Source organism: Monocercomonoides exilis (genome assembly GCF_001643675.1).
Source record: "Monocercomonoides exilis strain PA203 chromosome Unknown scaffold22-1379369, whole genome shotgun sequence".
NCBI classification, from domain to species: Eukaryota; Preaxostyla; order Oxymonadida; family Polymastigidae; genus Monocercomonoides; species Monocercomonoides exilis.
In genome coordinates, this window is record NW_027150567.1 from 838,155 (window position 1) to 857,862 (window position 19,708).

The following is a 19,708-nucleotide window of genomic DNA, read 5'->3' on the forward strand; positions in this document are numbered from 1 at the left end:
GCAATAAAGCAATGTCCAGAAAATGTTTCTATTAAATAATTTGACAGCTTCTCCTTCTTTGCTCGTCGAATGGCAATAACAGAAAAAACATTTTTAAATGACAACCTTTCCAACATGATTCCATTGCTGAAATGAACCTTCTGCTGATCATGTGGAATTGTTTGATTCACGAGAGCAAGCAATAAAGGCATAAATAAAAATTATAACTTTTTTGTCATTGTTGGACACATTTTCACTTTCCACAAATATTCCCCGAAGAACAAAAAAAATGTCATCATGAAAATCAGTTGAACAATAATTATTAAATATTTAATTTCTCTTCCAACTCGAAATGAATTCACGATTGTTAAGCATTTAATGAATGAAGAATGATGAACAGCACATTCAGTTGTTTTCAATGCATATATTCTTCCACACTTTTATTGAAGTGTCATTGCATCCAGTTTATAAACAATTTTTCAAAGTCAGAATCGTTTTCAGCTAATCATTCACAAAAAGAGCACGTTCTTGTACTGAATTGCAATCTGTTCATTCGAAAAATAAAAAGGATTGATTATTAATAGAAATCATTTTTTTTTCGGATATCAATTGTTTGCCTTTTTTCAAAGTGTGTTGTTTCACTTTTACGGACATATTCATGAGAAGAAAAGGATCTACTTGAGATCACTTTTTCAAATCCATTTTTGTTTAGAAAAGAAAAACGATATTCAATTCCTTCTCTTTTATTTGAGATCACGATCAATGGGTCATCGCCCAGGATCAATGTGGTAGTGATGTGAGGGTTTATGCATTTGTTTGAAAAATCAAAACTTTGCGTTTTTAAAAACAAATTAACGCTAAGAAAAGGAATTGTGGAACACAAGACAATGTAAAAAACTTATATAAAAGAGGGGTTGGGAGTGAAAACGGTGGTGGGAAAAAGAGAAGGAATTGAATATCGTTTTTCTTTTCTAATAAAAGTGCATAAGCACCTTTATTTTCAAGAAAAACATCCATTCAATTCCTTCTCTTTTATTTGAGATCAAATGTTAGTTGGGAATTTCTGATACCATTATGACCACAGCTTTTGTCACTTCCCATTCCTTCTGAATTTCTTCTTTTTCAAAAGTGAGTTCTTGTTCTGACAATAAACCTTTTGTCATATTCTGTGGACTTTTTTCATCTTCCCTTGGTTCTTCAATCTTCGAAGACATTATTCCTTGGGAATCTTCTTTCAATTTGTTTCTGTCCTTTCTTTTTCTGTGTAATACAGCTTTTTCACAACTGCAACCTTCTTTTCATCATTGTTCTGGTTTTCCTTTCTCTCTGTTCGTCTTTTTCAGTGTACTGTTCCTGCTTTATCGATCTATCTGGTGATGAAGCAATCACCCTTCCCATTGCTGACTCCAAATCCACCCTGCAGCAATGTTTAACCAATGTGTTTGTTTGTGGCAAAAGTCGAGTAAACTTTGCAATCTACACTGGAGGAATTCCTGCCATTGTCAAAGCCGAAATCAAAGCTTCCTTGATTGAGCTTGGAGTAAATGTGTCTGGTATTCCGGAATTGATAAGTGCTTCCTTGGTTAGTTTTTGAATCCCTCCAATAGTTAACTGGTCAAAGGTGTTTGCATTTGAAAGCAGACTGTTTATGTTTGGGTTAGCTTATTAAACTCTCTCCCACAAGGTCTTAATCGCGAAAGCAGGACAAATAAGTGGCAAGTCTGATAAATACGGAGCTGCAATCTCCGTGCGTGTCTCCGAAGTCTTCAGTCTCGTGTCAAGATATATTCCTTCTTCTTTAAACCTTGAATTTCTCATGTCTATTCTCTCAAGCTCTGTAAATCTGCAGGCTGAAAATAACATTGTTAACACAATCACCTTTGTTGTCAGTTGCTGAAAGCTCAATGTCTCATTCGGTCCCTGATCTGCGAAATATTTCAACAACGTCTGTGGGTTCCATATGGGTAATTCTTTTTGAAAAGTTACAAATGTTTAATTTTCAAATAAATCAAAAATTTCATATTTTGCTCAAATTTTTGTTAACATGCAACAAACTTCACTAAAATGGAATCTATTTCTTGACAATGCTATTTCAAACATTCTTGAGGATTCTTGTGAGCTGAAACAGAAATTTGAGTAAACAATGAAACTTTTGATTAATTTGAAAATTAAACATTTGCGACTTTTCAAAAAGAATTACCCATATTTCTCTGTTTTCTTTTCTCTTTGATCTGTTTGTTCTTCTGAACGCTCTGAATAGCATCTTAATGAGTGGGATATCACCTAAGCACGTATTGTAAACGAGACTGGAATAAAAGGAAACTGCAACATTTGTTATTTGCAGGCACGTGAGCAACATTCCGCTATTTCTCAGGGATAAAAAGACATTTGCGCAATTTGACGTCCAAACGAAAATATTGCCTGGTATTTCTTTGTGGCCACATTCATTCCATTGCTTTCCAAAATGTGCAAAGCCAAAGAGGTATCCTTTCCACGTTGTCTCCGCTATTCCCTTGTGGCACTCTTCTGCTAGATCTGTTGCGAAAGCTTTCTGCTCCAAAGCGCGTTTCCACCATTCTTCTCCGTCACGCTGAATGGATTCAACAACACGATCCTCAACCGTCCTGGAGGAAGACTGGCATTCGTCCATTGCATTGAAGGAACTTTCCGAAAAACTTCTTTTTGCAGCTTTCAGTCCCAGCTGTTGTGTGGAATCGACCTCAAAAGAGTGTCCATGTTTTTGTTTCTCCAGCTCGGCAGGAGAAAGATCTCTTGTGCTTTCTCCATTTTCGCTTTCTGAATCGTTGGAATAATCAGCGGAACAGGAGGGTGAGCCAAAACAACTTCGTCTTTCCATGGAACCATGAGACCATCCTCTGCAATCGGACTGTTGATGCCACACCATCTCTCCAACTTGTGATTGTGACTTGCTGCAAACGCATCCAGTGTCGGTGTCCTCTGAGCTATCTTCAGAATCTCCAGCAGCTCTTCTGCTCGCACATCGTAATCCCCTGCTCTCTCTAGTCTTGACAGAGCGTCTGCCCTTGTGTTCTTGATGCCTGGGATGTGTGTGGCTCTCATCTCTATATGTGTTTCTTCCTTCCATCTCCATATCTTTCTCAGTACGGGTCTCAAGTTCCTTCCTGCATTCCATCTGTTTATATTGTAGACAACAGCTGTATTGTCCGATCTCAGATGCAGTCGACTGATTCCGTTCCTCTGGAGCGCTGGGCCAAAATGGTTGAGAGCTAACCTCACCGCCATTAACTCCCTGTAATTCGATGACTGTTTCGCAAGTTGATGTGGAAACCGATTGTGTGCGTCTAACAGTTGATTGTTGATTGACAGCGTAGCCCCCCACGCCAATTCCGATGCATCTGTTGTAATCACTGCCTGTGGGACAAACACTGGAATTAGCTTGCGTTGAGGGCGTGATTTCAATATCTTCCTCCATTGCAAAATCTGTTGGATAATGGATGCGTTGATTCTCATCTGTCCGCTCCATCCTTGCAACTCCAATCCTTTTTGAAAGAGGCGATACTTGGAATGCAGCCATAGGGAAGCGTCTTGCTGAACGAAACTGATTGCGCTGAGTTTTCCAATGAACGAGGCGAAATCTCTTGTTCTCACCTTCTTGGCTTTCACTGCTTTCACTTTCCATTTGTCCACTTCTTTCATCAATGCAATTCTTCTGTCTTCCTTCAACTGAACCTCCATTATTTCCGAGTTCCATCTGTATCCGAGGTAAACAAACTCTCTGCTGGCAGATAAGTGGCTTTTTTCCTTGTTTACTAGCAGCCCAAGCGACTCCAAAAACTGCACAATCTCTTCCGTAATTCTTCTTAAATGCATTTGATCTTGATGTAATATTAGCAGGTCGTCCAAATACGCAACAAGCCTCACATGCCATCTTCTTCTTATTTCCTTCGTCACTTTCATCATTTCATGTGTGAATATTCTGGCTGCATCCACGAATCCGAAAAACATTCCTTTAAATACGTAATCTTTTCCGACAAACATGGAAGAGAGATATTGCTTGAAATTCTCTGAAACTGGGAGAAGATAATATGCCTGATGAAGGTCTATCGTCACTGCCCAATATTCTTCCAGCAATAATCTTTCCACTGTTTTCTCGTTGTCGCATTTGAAATGCGTTCTGAGGACCGCTGCATTCAAACGACGACAGTCTAAGATCTGTCTCCATGTTCCGTTCTTCTTCTTGACCATAAATACGTTGTTCCTGTGTTTGACATCTTCCTGATTTATCTCCTCCACAATTCCGTTCCTCGTCTGTTACTCCAACAAATCCTTGAAGGCACTTTTGTGCTCCTCGCTTGTTCGCTCGGCTCCATCTCTGTACGACATCTTTGAAAGTTTCTCTCTTTCCCTTCTGCTCTTCCACATCGCTAGGACTCCATTTCGTATCATATCTCCTCCTCCAATCTTTTCCCATTCCTTTGAGAACAGCACCGTCCTTCCTCCAATGATCTGATCTGGCTGCGACTCTTTCTCTGTTGCTTTCGTTAATTCCTTTGAAGACCCCGACTCCGACTGGACCATCCTGCTGCTCTCGTTCGGCTTCCATAGCTTCTCCTTCCTGAGAAAGAGCGGGGTCTGTGACGAAAAAACTTCTGACCTGCTCCTCCTTTTGACGGCGCCTGAACTGGGCTGGCTGAACGGAAATCCCTTTTTTCCTTTTTTGCCTCAAGCACAGCTTCAAAACTCCTGAATCTCCTTCGCGCACTAGCCATATCAGTTTCTAGCACCGATTCTTTCAAGATCTGTTCCTGTCTCGATGTCAACATTTCAGCCGCTGCTTCTGCTCTCATTTTTTCCGCTGCTTTAAACACGAACTGCCCCTGAATTCTTGTATTTCTGGCCTCCGGGAAAGCTTTTGCCGTGAGGACAAGCGCATCTGAAGCTCTCTGTCGTGCGCTATCCTTGTTGGAATCCATTTCGGCCGAGCGAAATATTACGGCTTTGAAAGCTTGACATAGGCACATCTCCTGCTTATATTCTGCACTGTCAAGTGCATCGTCGAACCAGTTCTTGGATTTTGTAGCTGGAGGAGGCACTGGCGGTAACAAGGGGCTTAAATCGTGTAAGGAATATTCCTGCTGAATTCTTTCCACTGAAAGAGTATGAATCTGAATGTCGAGTAAAGATTTAACGGGATCCTGACCAAAAACTTCTTCAAAAACAGATACTTCCATTTCGTCCATGTTTTCTTCAACTTCTCGTTGCTCTTTTCTTTATCTGAATGCTGAGTTGAAGATTCTGTTGGCTGGTTGATAAACGGAGGAGAAAGGAGCTGTGACTGCGATTGGATGTTCATCTGGCTTTGCCTCCCACCTGGCAGTCTGGATGCTTCGGAAGACCAATTAAGTCCAGGAAATGTTGAGAACTGCGATAATTGCAACATTGATCCGATCGTGGCGATGAACCATTGATCGTGATCTCAAATAAAAGAGAAAGAATTGAATGGATGCTTTTCTTGAAAATCAAAGTGCTTTTGCACTTTTATTGAAGTTTTTTCCAAAATAATCATCAAAAACAAGTTTGATCACAACATAAGTTGGAAATTTATATTAAAAGCATTGATTTTTTTCTTTTATTTTCGTGATAACAGGTTTCAAATGAAAATTGATGTGATAACGCGAGCAAAATGGAGAGTTTTTGTCACTGCTGCATTACAGAAAATGTCACGTTTTTGATGGAACGAACAATGAACAGTTTTGAATCGAAATCACTAAATTTTCTCATTCACATTGTTCCTGCAGCTGTTCCACAAAAAACACGCAGTTACTAAGCGTCCACCAACAGAGTTTGGCACATGAGCAGCTTCACGGAATGTTTCTAATTTGTATTTTGGATGAAAGGAGCGAAACGATAAGAAACGAGATGTTTTCATGAATATTCATGATTGTGTGACATTGTTCGAACTGCAGATTGTACATCACCAAAGATAAATTCTGCTTCATGGATTTCATGAACTATTTTTTTTGGACAACAACCAATGCTGTATTTGAATTTTTTTTTTTTTTTACAAAACAATGCAGAACAGAATCTCTCACAAACCACGAAGAGTGAGAAAACTTGGAGCATTGTTACATGATCAAGCGTATATCCGATATTTTCTCTTCGAAGCCTTTTCTGACTTGAGCCGATGACGATTTTTTGGTTGCTTGCCACAATTTCTCCGTTGATTTGAACAGAGCGATTTGTTTGACTCCAAAAATGAGCGAAATGCAATAATTCGTATCATGGATTGAATCTATGAAGCTTTTCGCAAGCATTTTTGCAGATTGAGTCTTGATGATTTTTCATTGATCCTTTTGAGTTATTCTCCGTTCCCTCCAGAGAAGCGTTGTTGGAGCCTCAGAACATGATTTTCGACCAAGCATAATATTGTCGTCCTCCAAAGAAATTCTACATGTTTCTCCGATATATTCATTGCTCAACCACCTATTTCATCGGCAGTTGAGAAACTCTACCAAAGAAACGATATGAAAAGACAATGAGACTGCCATTTGCCATTCAATCAATGATGAATATCATTCACCTGCCTTCATTGGTTCTATTCAATTGCAGCATTTTTTGAAACATGAAGCCATCTTTAACAACAACTACATTTGTCTTCTCTGCTTCCCTCAAAAAAGTTCTTATAACGAAAATGAAATTATTTCTTCGTTGTTTGTTCCAATCTCATATCAATGACAGATCAGAAGAAGGCGATTGAGGCAGAGAGATGAATGAAGAGTGTTATTCGCCAATTGTTTTCTTTATTGAGGAGGAAGCAGCCAAGCAATTTGGATGAAGAAATGAAGATGGGATGAAATACTCATTTGATATTTGCAATAGAAAGGGGAAAATGGGTGAAGAGACATTCAAATTGATGATGTTAAAAGATTTGTTTGTTTGTTTGTTTGTTTGATTAATTTTGTTATTCAACATATTTTATCTGTTGATTTTTCAACAGAAAAGAAGAAATGCGCTATTTGCACGATATTTCTTTTCAACATGGCTATCTTTTATTACAAAGACAAGAAATGAATTCTTTAAGGAAATAACAGGATTTGGCGACTGAGGTGCCATGGAGAATGAACAGATTGGGAGGCACTGGAGAAAGGAAAAAGAAGGCTCAAAGAGCAGCAAGGGAAATGAAAGAATGAATGAAGAACAATGAGAAAAATTCGATAGCAAAAATGAAGAAACAAAATGCGGATGGAAAGAGAGAGCACTTGTCATTCAGTGCGATTTATTCGGTGCAATTTTATCCACATTCACTTTCACACAGCATTGACTGAAAGTGTGCTGAGGGAGATGACTGGATGAATGGATGATGAGGGGAAGAGCAAAGAGAAAAGAGTGAAGAGGGAATGAACGAGATGCATTGCGCTGAAGGAACAGAGGAACGACTATTGAATGGATAGTTAACTTTGCTGATTCTTTTGGAAAGGAAACCATATTTAAGCGATTTAGTTACTGACACATGATTATTGATGAAGAGCGAAATGTGTTTAATAATGCTTGTCCTGGGATATGCAGCAGTGATATTCAATTAAGCACTTCAATTTTTATCGTTTCCATCACTGTTTTTTGCTTTTTTTTGTCAAATCAATTTTTGTTCTTTATGTTCGTACACGTGCTTTTGGATGCATATAAAAGCCAGTTGTTTGTCAAATGGCACTTTCTTTTTGAAAAGTCGGAAAACTTTAATTGTGATCCCATAAAAGATCATATAATTATCCCAGAATAATATTATTTTTTAAAAAAATGACGTTTTCAGATTTGTCTGAAAGCAGAAAGTCTCAACTGTGCAAGAGACTATTTGAATTTCTTCAACTTCATTCAAAGAATGAGGAAACATCTTTCATTCTTCACTTTTTATATCATTCAAGAAATGGAAAAGAAATTCTTGAATTGCTTAACAACAAATTGAATGGTTATATCAATGTTTTTTTATTCAGTTTCATTTTTTGTTTTCTCTACTTTTGATTGAATAGATAAAATGGAAAACACTCTTGTTTACGCTGGTTCATTGTACTATATATTAGACAAAAAGAAAAAAATACTTTTGTTACTAACATTTTTGAAATCATTTTCTTCAACAGAACTAATAAAAGCTGGCTGGAATTGTACAGCAAACAACATTTTACACGCTGAACGAATGTTGAAAAGGCACAATTTTGAAATAACTCCTGCAAGCAAACCGAAGATTCCCAGCAGCAAAAAACGTTCGTTTTTTTTTTTTTCATTTCTCAAAAAAAGCTATATGGAAATATCAGCGTTGAGTTTATATGATTTTTATTTATGTGAATGGTGGTTAAGGAAGAACACAAGTGAAAGTTCCAAAGAACAAAACATTCAAGAAACGAAAGTATTTAAAGATTTATCAGATGATGACTTTGAATTCTTAAACTCAAATCATCATTCAACAACAATTGATCAACAAACATCACCAGTTTTATTTAATTATGAAGATATTCAAACTCTTACAAATACACACTTCGTTTCAAAGTTCAAACTTATCAAAAAAAAAAAAAGAATTTATCTGAGCACACAAAACAAAATTGTCTTGTTCATCAAGATCTACATTATTTTCATAAGGACAGTTTTGATAAAATTTCAAATAATCATTCAGGTATTCAACAAAAATCAAGATATCAAGAATATACAACAAAAGAAAACAATCACAAACTTCGTTCAGATCTTATTCATCCCTTCAAACATAAACCATTCTGCTCTGTTCATTCTCAAACTTTATCGTCACCATTTTCTCATTTTCAACTCACTCCAACAAGCATCCCATCAACGCCTCCTTCTTCTGCCTCATTTCCTTCGCTTCAGATCAATCCGGCATTCCCCACAGCAACGCAGCCTTCTTCTGCTTCTCTTTTTTCTAACAACAGTCATATTGATGAAATTATCAAAGAACCTGTTTCGTCATCACGCTTTTCAAGTTATGCGATTGATGATTCTTCATTTAATGATATATATTTAACGAATTCCAACGATTGCATTTCCGAGTTATCAGATAAGTTTGTTTTCTAAAATACTAAAACATAAATTAAATAAGTTTTTTTATTTCCTGATTCATTTATATAAATTGATTTCCAAAAAGAGAAATAGTTGTTTAAGAAAATAGAAAATTATTTGAAAAAGAAATGTGGACAAACAATTCTTTTAAGAATACTGATGAAAGTCTCTGTAAATGGTTTAAAGGAGAAAATAGGATATTCTTTGGTTCAAAAGATGAATTATTCAGAAGAATGAAATATGAAATTGATGTAAAAATTTGTTGATCATTATTCTACAGACTGGTAGTTAACATTGAAAAGGCAAAAAGAAGAACCGATATGTGTAATCTGTGTGTTAGAATTGAATTTTTGAAAAAAAAAGAAAACATAAAAATTATAACAAAATAAGAATTACAAGAAATCGAAACACTTAATATTCATTGCATAATTCAAAAATTTCAGCGAAAGAAGTTTAATGAAGAAGTAGCGAATCTTCAAGAGAATGAATTTTTGGCTTTATTAGATTTTAAACAAAATTGGACTTTACCTATGAAACAAACTCAAGAAAGCAGAGATTATTACACAAAAAAAGAAATATCACACCTCTGTGTAATCATTCATCATTTTAAGAAGAGTGGAAAATCGAAGACTTGCTTTCATTTCATCTCTGAAGTTTTGTCGAAAGATAGCCGGTTTGCTATCGATTGCTTGAAGGTTGCTCTTCAAAATATGCAATCAATAAATAGTAATTTTCATCTGAAAATGTAGGCAGACTGCAGCACACACTACAGAAACGGCTGCTTTCTACATTTTTTGCTTCATCCGTTTTCAACCCTTCACAAAACATTTGAAACAACCTCGCTTTCCTTTTTCAGAGAAAATCACGGGAAAAGCGAGGTTGATGGGGAATTTGGAGTCTTTGCAAGAATAGCTCAAAGATCTCGCAAGGAAATCTCCACCCTCAAAGATTTGATAACTTTCTTTCAAAAAGCGTGCCCAAAAATTGAAAGAAAGGAGGATGAAAGATTGGAGAGATTCTTAATCGATTACTCTCTCCGAATCAAGCAAAAGACAAGCTTGAAGCTTGTCGTGAAGGACATAAAAACTTATTTGTGTTGATCCACAAAAGCACAAATTGAAGAAACTCCTTTTTTCAATTCTTCCGTTAGTAGATGGAGAAAGACTCATTTGAAAGCGTTTTTCATTTGAACAAAAAACAATCAACAAGCCGTCAATACATTTGCAAATAAGATGTTTTAACAGGATCCTCAACAATTTCTTTATATAAAAGGAGATTAGAGAAGTTGAAAGTTATTGATAAAGAGAATGAAGAAAGAAGAATTATTTTTCCAAATCGGCTTTCAACTGAAAATATCGATGATAACGAAAATTACGATGAGACTGAAGATTCTGACATTGAGCCAATTCGCCCCAAAGTTCTCACTGACCAAAAACAATTCAACGACAATGCAACAAAAGAAGTTATATCTATTGAAGATAAGGAAGATGTGGATGAAGGTGTGATTCAGGAGGAAAAAGTGATGGGAAAGAAAAAATTGAAACGAATGAAGAAATAAAAAGGAGAAGAGGGAGACAATGAAGAAGTGGAAGAGGAGGAAGAGCATTGACGTTTTCTGGGAGAGGAAGAAAAAATACGTTGCTCCACTACATATTTTGTGACAATGAGCATTCCAATGAGCTCATCCAGGTCTGCTGTGAATAAGTTGCTCTTTGACACGTTTTATTGATCGACTGTCTTGCAGAAGAGTCTCGAAGGCTGTGCATTCACACACACTGCCAGCTTCTTCAGCACTGCTCTTATTGACAGCCGCTCATCCACACGAAAGATGAGCAAGTTCACTTCCCTCTAACGCGCACGCTCATATAAATCGCAGAAAGTTGCTTTTTGCTTTTCTGAGCTGGTTTTTGCGATGAAATATTCTTGTGTGAATGATCAGCTGCTAATTCTTTGCTGCTTTCTTCCATTGATTTGTCGTCTTTTATTTTCTTCCATCTTCTCCTCCCTCTCCTTTGGTCGAATTTGAGGCTGTTCCCGCTGAAGTCATCGATATCAAAGTGATGCACCCACATGTTCAGCTGATGGTCTTCCGTTTCTTGCCATTCAAATGCTTTCGACTCTATCTTTTCATCTTCTTCTTCTCTATTTCTTTTTTTTTGTAATTTCATCTTTCTGCTCATCTTGTTTGATGATGGTCAATAAACTGTCTCCAGCCTTGCTTGAATTATAATCCAACGAATGCATCTCTCTCTTCGTTAAATCTTGCTCCTTTTTTTCTAATTAACTGTTTGCTTCAGATTCATCTGCATTTTGATTGTCTTTCTCAACATTTCCATTGATGTTTTCTGCAATTTTCATTTTTTCATTGCCGTTATTTTTACTCCCATGCTTCCCATCTTCTCCCTCATCTTCTCCCTCATCTTCTCCCTCATCTTCTCCCTCATCCTCCATCTGACCTATCATCTCCTAATCATTCTGTCTATGTCTATGCTTATGTTCCCTTTCATTCACATCCCCATTCCCACTCTCATTCTCATTGTTCTTCTTCTGCTATCTGCTTCTTCCCCTCTCATTGCACGTCGTATTCTGCTGTGTGCTCCCTTTGTGTAAATACTGCTGTAACAGAATGTCACCGCCCGGTGTGAGCACCGTGTTCTGTATCGACTCTCCTCAGCTGAGCTGCTGTTGCACCTTCCCATTGAAACGGAAAAGAAGCAGCTGATGAAGGAGGAGAATGGTGGATGGATCAAGTGAAGTGGAAGAAGAATGAGAGGAGGAAGTGAAGCAAGAAGAAGAAAAAGAAGAAGAAGCGATCTCCGCTGAGAAAGAAAACGAAGAATTTGAGTCTCTTCTGAATGCGATGCTTATTTTTGAGTTTGGAGCTGATGATACTTCTGAGTCAGATGCCATTTTTATTGCGATGGGCATAGATCCGACTGCTGATACTGGTTTAGCTGCAGCCATAGCCATCAGCTTGGAAGAGGAGAGGGCAGACAGAGAGAGGAAGAGACAACAGAATGTACAAGAGCTGAGGGATGTGAGGAGGAGGAGGAGCAGATTGGAGAAGCAGAGAAATAAGAGGGAGGAGGAAGAAATAAATAGGAAAGCGGAGGAAGGCGACGGGAAAGAGAAGGAAATTGATGCAGAGGCGGAGGACGAGAAGGAGAGAGAGGAAGAGGAGGAGAGAAGAAAGAGAAAAAGAGCGAGAAAGGCTTTGAAAAGACGATAGTCCGAGAATTGAAGGAGAGAAAGAATTTACAGCCTCTTCCGCCTTCAACAGGAACCACTTTCTATTCTGTTCTTCTTCTGCAAGATCCATTTCTCCTAAAGAACCGAAAGGCAGCAGTCGAAAGCTTTTTTACCAATCGATTCAGTTTGTGAAGTGATTCTGTTCAATACCTCATATGCTGTCTAAAGAGGAATAATGTAGTTGTTCTGCTGGAAGGCGGGAGAGAGGAGTGTTTGGAGCTGATTTCGAAGACAGAGACGCTAATGTTTCCGTGAGCTGTGATTGAAAGTGGAGTGAGGTGCAAACAAAACACGTGTTATGATGGGAATGCTGAATTGAGTTCAAATGCATTAACATGTTGGAGTTCATCATCATCTTCTTCTTCATCTTCTTCTTCCTCCACCTCTTCGCCACCTCCTCCTCTTCCTCATCATTGACAACGATGACGATCAGAGAGAGATTGAGAAGCTTCACATTCCCACCCTATCATGTGCTCCACACGTATTTCGACAATTTCGTTGAGAAAACCGAAGCAACTTCCCAAACACCACAGCCATCAAAGGCAGAAACAGCGAGCAGAGCAAAAACAATGCGAAACTGCAGAAGAAGACTTTGTTTGAGCAGCTGTTCTTGCTATCTCTTTCGCTCTCTTCTCGTCTCATTCCTTTTCAACACATACAGACTGTCCTCCACTTCAGGTTCTATCGCCATTTATTGCCATTTTCGGTACCTGTGAAAGGGCAAGGAAGTGATTCATCATCATCATCTTCTTCTTCCTCTTCGTATTCGTCTTCTTCTTTTTCTTCTTTATTATTCGTGTCTGTGCCTTTCATCTGTCAATTTGACACACAGCATATGCTTCTTTGAGAAAATCTATCTTTAACTGAGTTGTGGAATGATAGCAGGAAAAATATTTTTCTGATAGGATGATCATGATTCTTTTTTTTTTTTTTGATAGATAATCGAAGAGGAATAAGTTATTGAAATATCATTTGGAGTTGAAGCTTCAATAATAATAGAAAGATGTATTAAATGATCATCAAACTGTAAGAAATTGAAGAAGAAGGAGAAGAAGAAGGAGGAGGAGGAGGAGAAGGAGAAGGAGAAGGAGGAGGAGGAGGAGGAGAAGAAGAAGAAGGAGAAGGAGGAGGAGGAGGAGAAGGAGAAGAAGAAGAAGAAGAAGTAGGAGAAGAAAGCGAATGACCGTTTTTAATTACCGATTATGGCAGACAATGATGTCTCCACCGAAGCTGCAATGATGGACTTATTCAGTTTCTGGGCACGCTCTATCTTTACCAGAAACCTCCCTTTCGTAACTCACTCTTCTCCCATTACTTGATTCACGCTTATAGGTTGGTATCTACACATCCTACAAAATCGAGCAAGAAGTTGAAGATCAATTTGAAGATGCATGTGAAAATAACCCTTCGTATCATGTTTTTCTGAAGAACGCTGATTGAGAAAAGCTGTTTTTGAAACTTCTCTTTTGTGGGGCAGAGGCGGTGCACGTGCAGATAGAGATTCAGCGAAGAAGCCATAATCCGTAGATGGAAAAGCATGTTGAGGCTTTTCAGCTAATCACGACGTGCGACCAGCTTGGTTATGCTGTACAAAAAAGAAATCATTTTGTCGAAAGTTGTGAAACATAAAAGCTATCTATCTTCATCAACTCTGCCGTGAAAGACACACTTTGAAAAATGAATCACATTTCTTCAGTAGCATCTGGATTCTCTGCTTTTCCATCATAGAACCAATTGCCATCTCTTTTTTCTTTTTTTTCATGTAGCAACGTATTCAATGGCTCGTTTGCTCTGTATCAAATAATCTTTATGATCTATTTTCTTTTGTATTTTTGTTACAAATCTTGAAGAAACCGAGCGATAATGAATATTTATAAACAATTCGTAAATAAATATTATGAACAACAATCAGTAAAGAAAATCATTTTTTTTCACAGCATGCATGAAACTGATGATTGTTTAAGAAAATAACACGAATGATTTTGATTAATTCAACATTTTGAAAAAAATAGATTGCAATTCACATTGTACCACCTCCTTATCTAATTAGGAATTAAATTGCAAACAAAAATATGTGTTCCGAATATACATGAAAAATAGTCAAAACAGCCCGCTGTTGCATCATGGATAGAAGAAAGGATGAAAAGTTCTCATAACATTTCCCTTTAGCATTTATAATGAAAAATCTTATTCTGCTTTTTTCAAAAAAAAATCAAGATGTGAGAATCGTGTTATTTATATCGTTTGCACAGTAATGAAGCGTTGTCTTCAAATAATATATTATTAATAATATGAAAGAAAATAATTGTTGGAAGATCTCTGATTTTTCAAAAATAATTTTTGACATATAAGTTTTAAAACGTTAATCGCTCTTTATTTCGGAAAGTTGTCCAGATATTCAGGAATAATTAAGATTTATGACTTTTGATAAATATTTTCCTTTGTGTTTTATAATTTATCAGAAATCAATTGAAATTCTTTTCTTTTTGAAGAAACAATGCAAGAAAAGCACTCCTTTCGTACTATAATGGAGTTTACATTTGCAAATACAATTTAAAATGAACAAAATTCGAACTAATCTCATAGCGATTCACTTCCCCCAACACAAAGTCAGATGTTTGCCAGATTGAAAAAAATTACCTATTTATCGAAGCTAGTGAAATGAATATAAACGGAATACTCTGACATCTCTTCGTTTGTTGTAACAAATTCATTTTCGCGTTTTTATTTATTTGTTAAAATTTTCTTTCTTCTTTTTGAATGTATTATTGTTGTTCTCAAACAGAAATTGTTGAACAACAAAGACTGAAAAGAGGAGAATATATTGCGAAGAACATCTTGATGAAAAGTTCCTTATGCACATCTTCTTATACCAACCAGAGAATTCGAAGTTCAAATCAGATCCAGATTTGAATTCATTTTTGAGTTTGAATTTTCATAAAGCGCAATTCTTATATGTCAACAAAGAAATATTAAGGCTTTATTTTCTTATTTCTTTTTTGCCCATTCCAGTTCAATAGTTTTCAACTCCTAACCTTCCACAGGATCAGTGATGTTTTTTCAGGAAGAGCCGCAATACGTAGCGTCCTCTGATCCTTCGCTTTCCCGTGAGCGTTCTAGAAACTACAAACAAGCTGTGCTGTCGGCCGTGGAGGTGTGGATTGGTATGTCGATCATGGAGCAGTCGTTAATGATATCCAGCAGAACTGATGTGGTTGTTGCGAAGCCCTGCCTTTTTATCTAGCTGATTGTACAAAGAAACGTATATTTGTGGAAGGTCCCAAGTGAGAGCAGCTCGAGTTAAAAGCATTCTTTTGCGGAAGAAGAAAAAAGCGGAAAAAGGAAATAAATAAAATGTTGTTATAGAAGTAATTGGTGGTACACAATTTGTTAAATTCGCTAAAGATGTGAACAATATTGTGGAATTCCAAAATTTGGATTCATTCGGATACTATATAAAGAAATAATTAGGAAAGATTCATTTTAAGCGAACATGGCAGAACATTCATACAATAATAAAAAAATGGACAATCAACACCTTTCCATGAGCACTCATTAACACTAACACCAATTCCGTTCAGACGTTCTTCTTCCCTTCCTCTCTTTATTCTTCAGTCCCAACTTCCAAATCCATAAACCTCTCCGTCGTGTGTTTTTCCAAGGAAATCCATCCATTCTCGAACTCATTACCTATGTTCGTTAACCGTCTGTGCAAACACATTCTTCACCAGAAGCTCAATTTGGTCTGTGTGAATCTCTAGGACTTGTGTTCATTAGTATTTTTTACTGGCGATCCCTCTTTTTCCCAATGCTTCATATACATCAAAATAGAGATGAATGAAATGAAAAGATCGGACAGTTTTGAGATAATTTACAGTCTGTTCTTCATCTTTTCTTGATATAAATCTTTATCAAACGAGCTTTCCGTGTTCAAAGAGTTAAATTTTTTTAGAAGCCAGTCATTGCATTGTTGCATCGCACAGACATAGAGAGAACAGACGATGCAGACATTTCCGATGGACAACATTGTGGTGCTGATTGCATTTGATGTGGCAGCGCGACGAATTGATATTCAGCAGGAAGATCTGATTACTGTGTAGCAGGTATCAACAGACACTGAGAACAGTATGTTTCTCTCGAGAAGAACAGGGAAGTGTGGACAAGGAGGATCATGCATTATGTTTTCAACCAGACAGATTAATACCATCTGGTGATGGTAAAGGTGGAGTACTATTATTTTCGAGTGCATTTCGGCTCCGTCGGTAACGCAAATGGGGCACAATATAGCACTTCAAGCATATTCATTGAAAAATTATGCACTTTTCATCGTTTTTTTGTGATTAAAAAATATGAATATAATGTGTTCAGTTTTTGAATAATTATTGAGATCACAAAACTTATTGTTGTTGTATCTTTGATATCTTTTCTCATTAAAGAAAATAAAAATTTTTTTGAAATCTGGTCAAGTTAAAAACTGTTATAAGTGAAACAATTTTTTCATGCTTTGTGCATAAAAAGCTTGAAAGTCCGTATTTTCCCCCAAATGATAAAGGCAACGGGAAGAGATGGGGCAAAGCTGATTGTGTCTGGATCAGGTTCTCTGATGTCGTTCTTGAAATCTGTTGCGATGTTGCTGGTGATAAACAAGGAGGAGGTGATGAAGGATGTGTGAACTGTGTTGAATGAAAGTGAGAAGTTGAGTGAAGATGAAAAACTGAAGAAATAGAAGAATGAAAAGAAAAGAGAAAAAGAATAAGAATTGGAAAGATGAAAAGGATTAAACAAAATGCAGTGAGAAGAAAAATGAAATTGTTAATGGCAAAAAAAGAGCGGCCGTATATGCTGATTGCGCTATTTCTTTGCGTTGCACAAATAACAAGAGATCGAAACCAATACAAAAATAATTTCTAATTACAAATGCAACTGGTCTAACGATTAATTTTATTGATATGAAAGAGCGCCTGCCTTTGGTGAGACAGTGCTTCTCCTCGACAGATGCTGCTGCGTCAGTACTCAGACAAAAGAAGCCTTTCAAGGATTAATCTAACAATATGTTTGTTTTAACTTCAATAATTGATCTTATCGGAAATTGTTGATTTGGAGCAGCGCAAGAGTCTTTGTTCAGGTCTTCTATCAGCTGTTTTTAATACTTCCTCTGAAAACACAGAAGCATTTATCCGAACGTTTGACAATTGCAGCTGCATATTTCTTACGACTGTCACAGAGCAGTCAAAGCTGTGTGCCAGAGAAAAGGACTTTGCCACGAACTTGGGAAAAGGCATATATGGTGAATGATTTGGTAAAACCAAAGGGAGGAGTGGACAGAAGAGGGGGCTTCGGAAGCGGAAGCTGTTATGGAGGTTAAGGAATTAGTGGAGGAAGAAGTTCTAATTTTTGAAATGGATATTGAGGAGGGAGATCGATTGGCGGTTATTGCAGAAGCGGTTACAGTTAAGGAAGAGGAAATAAAAAAAGGATCAGTTTTTTGAGAATGATAATTAAGTCAATAAAGAGATCAGGAACTCAACTTTTTATTAGTTATTTTTCATTCGTTTTTTTGTTTTTAATTAACAAGAAGATTTTTAACTGTATTTTTTTATTTGCTAAAACAAGAGCTATATTTTTTTTATCATTAGGCAAAGAGAATTTCAAACATGAAAACATGAAAACATGAAAACTGGAAACACCTCAAAATGAAAATCAGAATTCTGAACGGATAACAGAAGGAATAATGTGAAACACAACATGCGAAAACAAATAATGTGATATTTGAAAAAAGAAGAAATATGATGATGAGCAAAAACAAAAAGTGAATGTGAAACTCTGGGCTGTATCGAAGAATACATTAAAGTTGCTTTTGGAACGAAAAATTATTATCACAAAATTTTTGATCACTTATAAGACAACAAACTTCATGTTCTATCCGAAGGATTTATAGCAATGCTTTGTTTGCCACACTCTGTTGTTTACAGGTTGTAATTGACACGGAGGACTGTCAGAATAGCTTCTCATGTTTGAAAGTACTGGATAAACTCTTTCTTCAGGCACAAAAGAGTCGGCCTCACATTCCCTTCTGCCGATAAGCATCCTTTCATAATATCCACAATCGAACTTCCTTTCGCTGTGGAGGAGCTGGGTCTCTTCCTGTTCGCTATCTTCTGCCCCGCCACCTCTGCCTCATAATCACCAAACGGAATATGCAGCGTCAAACACTCAAACAGCTACATCCCAATCGAAAACACAACTGTTTATTTTGTTGCCCCCATCTTCTTGATCATCAGCAATTCAGGTGACTTCCACCTCAAACACTCCTTCCTTTTGTCTTCACAATCCTCAAACGCTGATGAAGGAGGAAGTGAGCCTCTTCCATTTCCATTTGGACATGAGAAATCAGAGGAAGTGACGACGATTGTGGCAGTTAATTATTTGGACGAAGTGTCGGAGTTTGAAAAGCAATCGAAGTGGGGCTGTATTTACATGACATGTGCAATGAGATAATGAGATGAGTGGACTCAGATAATCCAGTGATTGAAAATGAAGTTTGCTTTCATCAAATAAATGAGGTGCTCCAATCGTTACTAAGAACAGAAACAGGGTTGCTCTCATTCCCTTTTCTTAAAGTTAAACAACTGCCATTTCTTTCTTTCAATTTGCTCCTCACAATAAAAACAAGAACAGTGAATCTTCCAGTACCAATTCAATCTTTCATGCATTAAAAAAAACTGATTTCAACATATTAATTGGTTAATATAATTGGAAACATTTTCATAAATAAAATACCTGATTGTTTAACGTAAATAAATGGAACAGCTTTGGCTTGTGGTTCGTTCATGAAGAAAATCGAAACATTGCTCATTAAAACGTGCAATAAACAAACACATAACATACACGCAACATGAGACATATGTTAAATAAATGTGAATAACATTCAACATAAAAAAATCTTGAATACTATTTGGATAGATAAATATTTGATAAATCGATTTCATAACTATTTCCCTTTAAAAAATTATTAGATAAAAGCTATTTTGGTTCACGGAAAAAACAAAAAATTGAGAAATGTGTTTCGCTTGTGATAAATAGATAAATGGTCAGTTGTTGTTTTGTGATACATTATTATTTATGAAACAAAAAACTATAACGGGAAGAGATCTGATTTTTCAAAAAGAAAGTGCCATATGGTAAATTTTTTTTGAAAACTTCCTTTTATTTAATTAACAAATAATCTTTAACTTCACATTTTCATCATTTTTCTGTTCACGTACATTAAATGACTCTGAAATGGAAATAATAACATTGTTAAAGCACTGTTTCCATAATAGTTAAGTTACGTGAGTGGGAACAGAAAATTGATGAAAAAAAGTAGTTCTCATTTTATTTGTAAATTAAATAAAAGGAAGTTTTCAAAAAAAAATCAGCCATATATTTTGATTTATCAACA

General features: G+C 36.6%; 2 protein-coding genes across 2 annotated transcripts; one reads left to right on the forward strand and one right to left on the reverse strand.

Moving 5' to 3' along the window:
• Positions 1-1,455: 1,455 nt before the first annotated feature.
• On the reverse strand, positions 1,456-5,401 carry MONOS_5581 (uncharacterized protein; the record flags this gene model as incomplete). Its single annotated transcript, XM_067875746.1, has 5 exons — positions 1,456-1,590; positions 2,390-3,820; positions 3,998-4,647; positions 4,724-5,070; positions 5,187-5,401. The coding sequence occupies 5 exons, from the start codon at positions 5,399-5,401 to the stop codon at positions 1,456-1,458; spliced, it is 2,778 nt and encodes a 925-aa protein (XP_067727541.1).
• Positions 5,402-11,878: 6,477 nt separating this feature from the next.
• MONOS_5582 (uncharacterized protein) lies at positions 11,879-12,247 on the forward strand (the record flags this gene model as incomplete). Its single annotated transcript, XM_067875747.1, has 1 exon — positions 11,879-12,247. One exon carries the CDS (start codon positions 11,879-11,881, stop codon positions 12,245-12,247), a length of 369 nt encoding a protein of 122 aa, XP_067727542.1.
• Between the last annotated feature and the right edge of the window lie 7,461 nt (positions 12,248-19,708).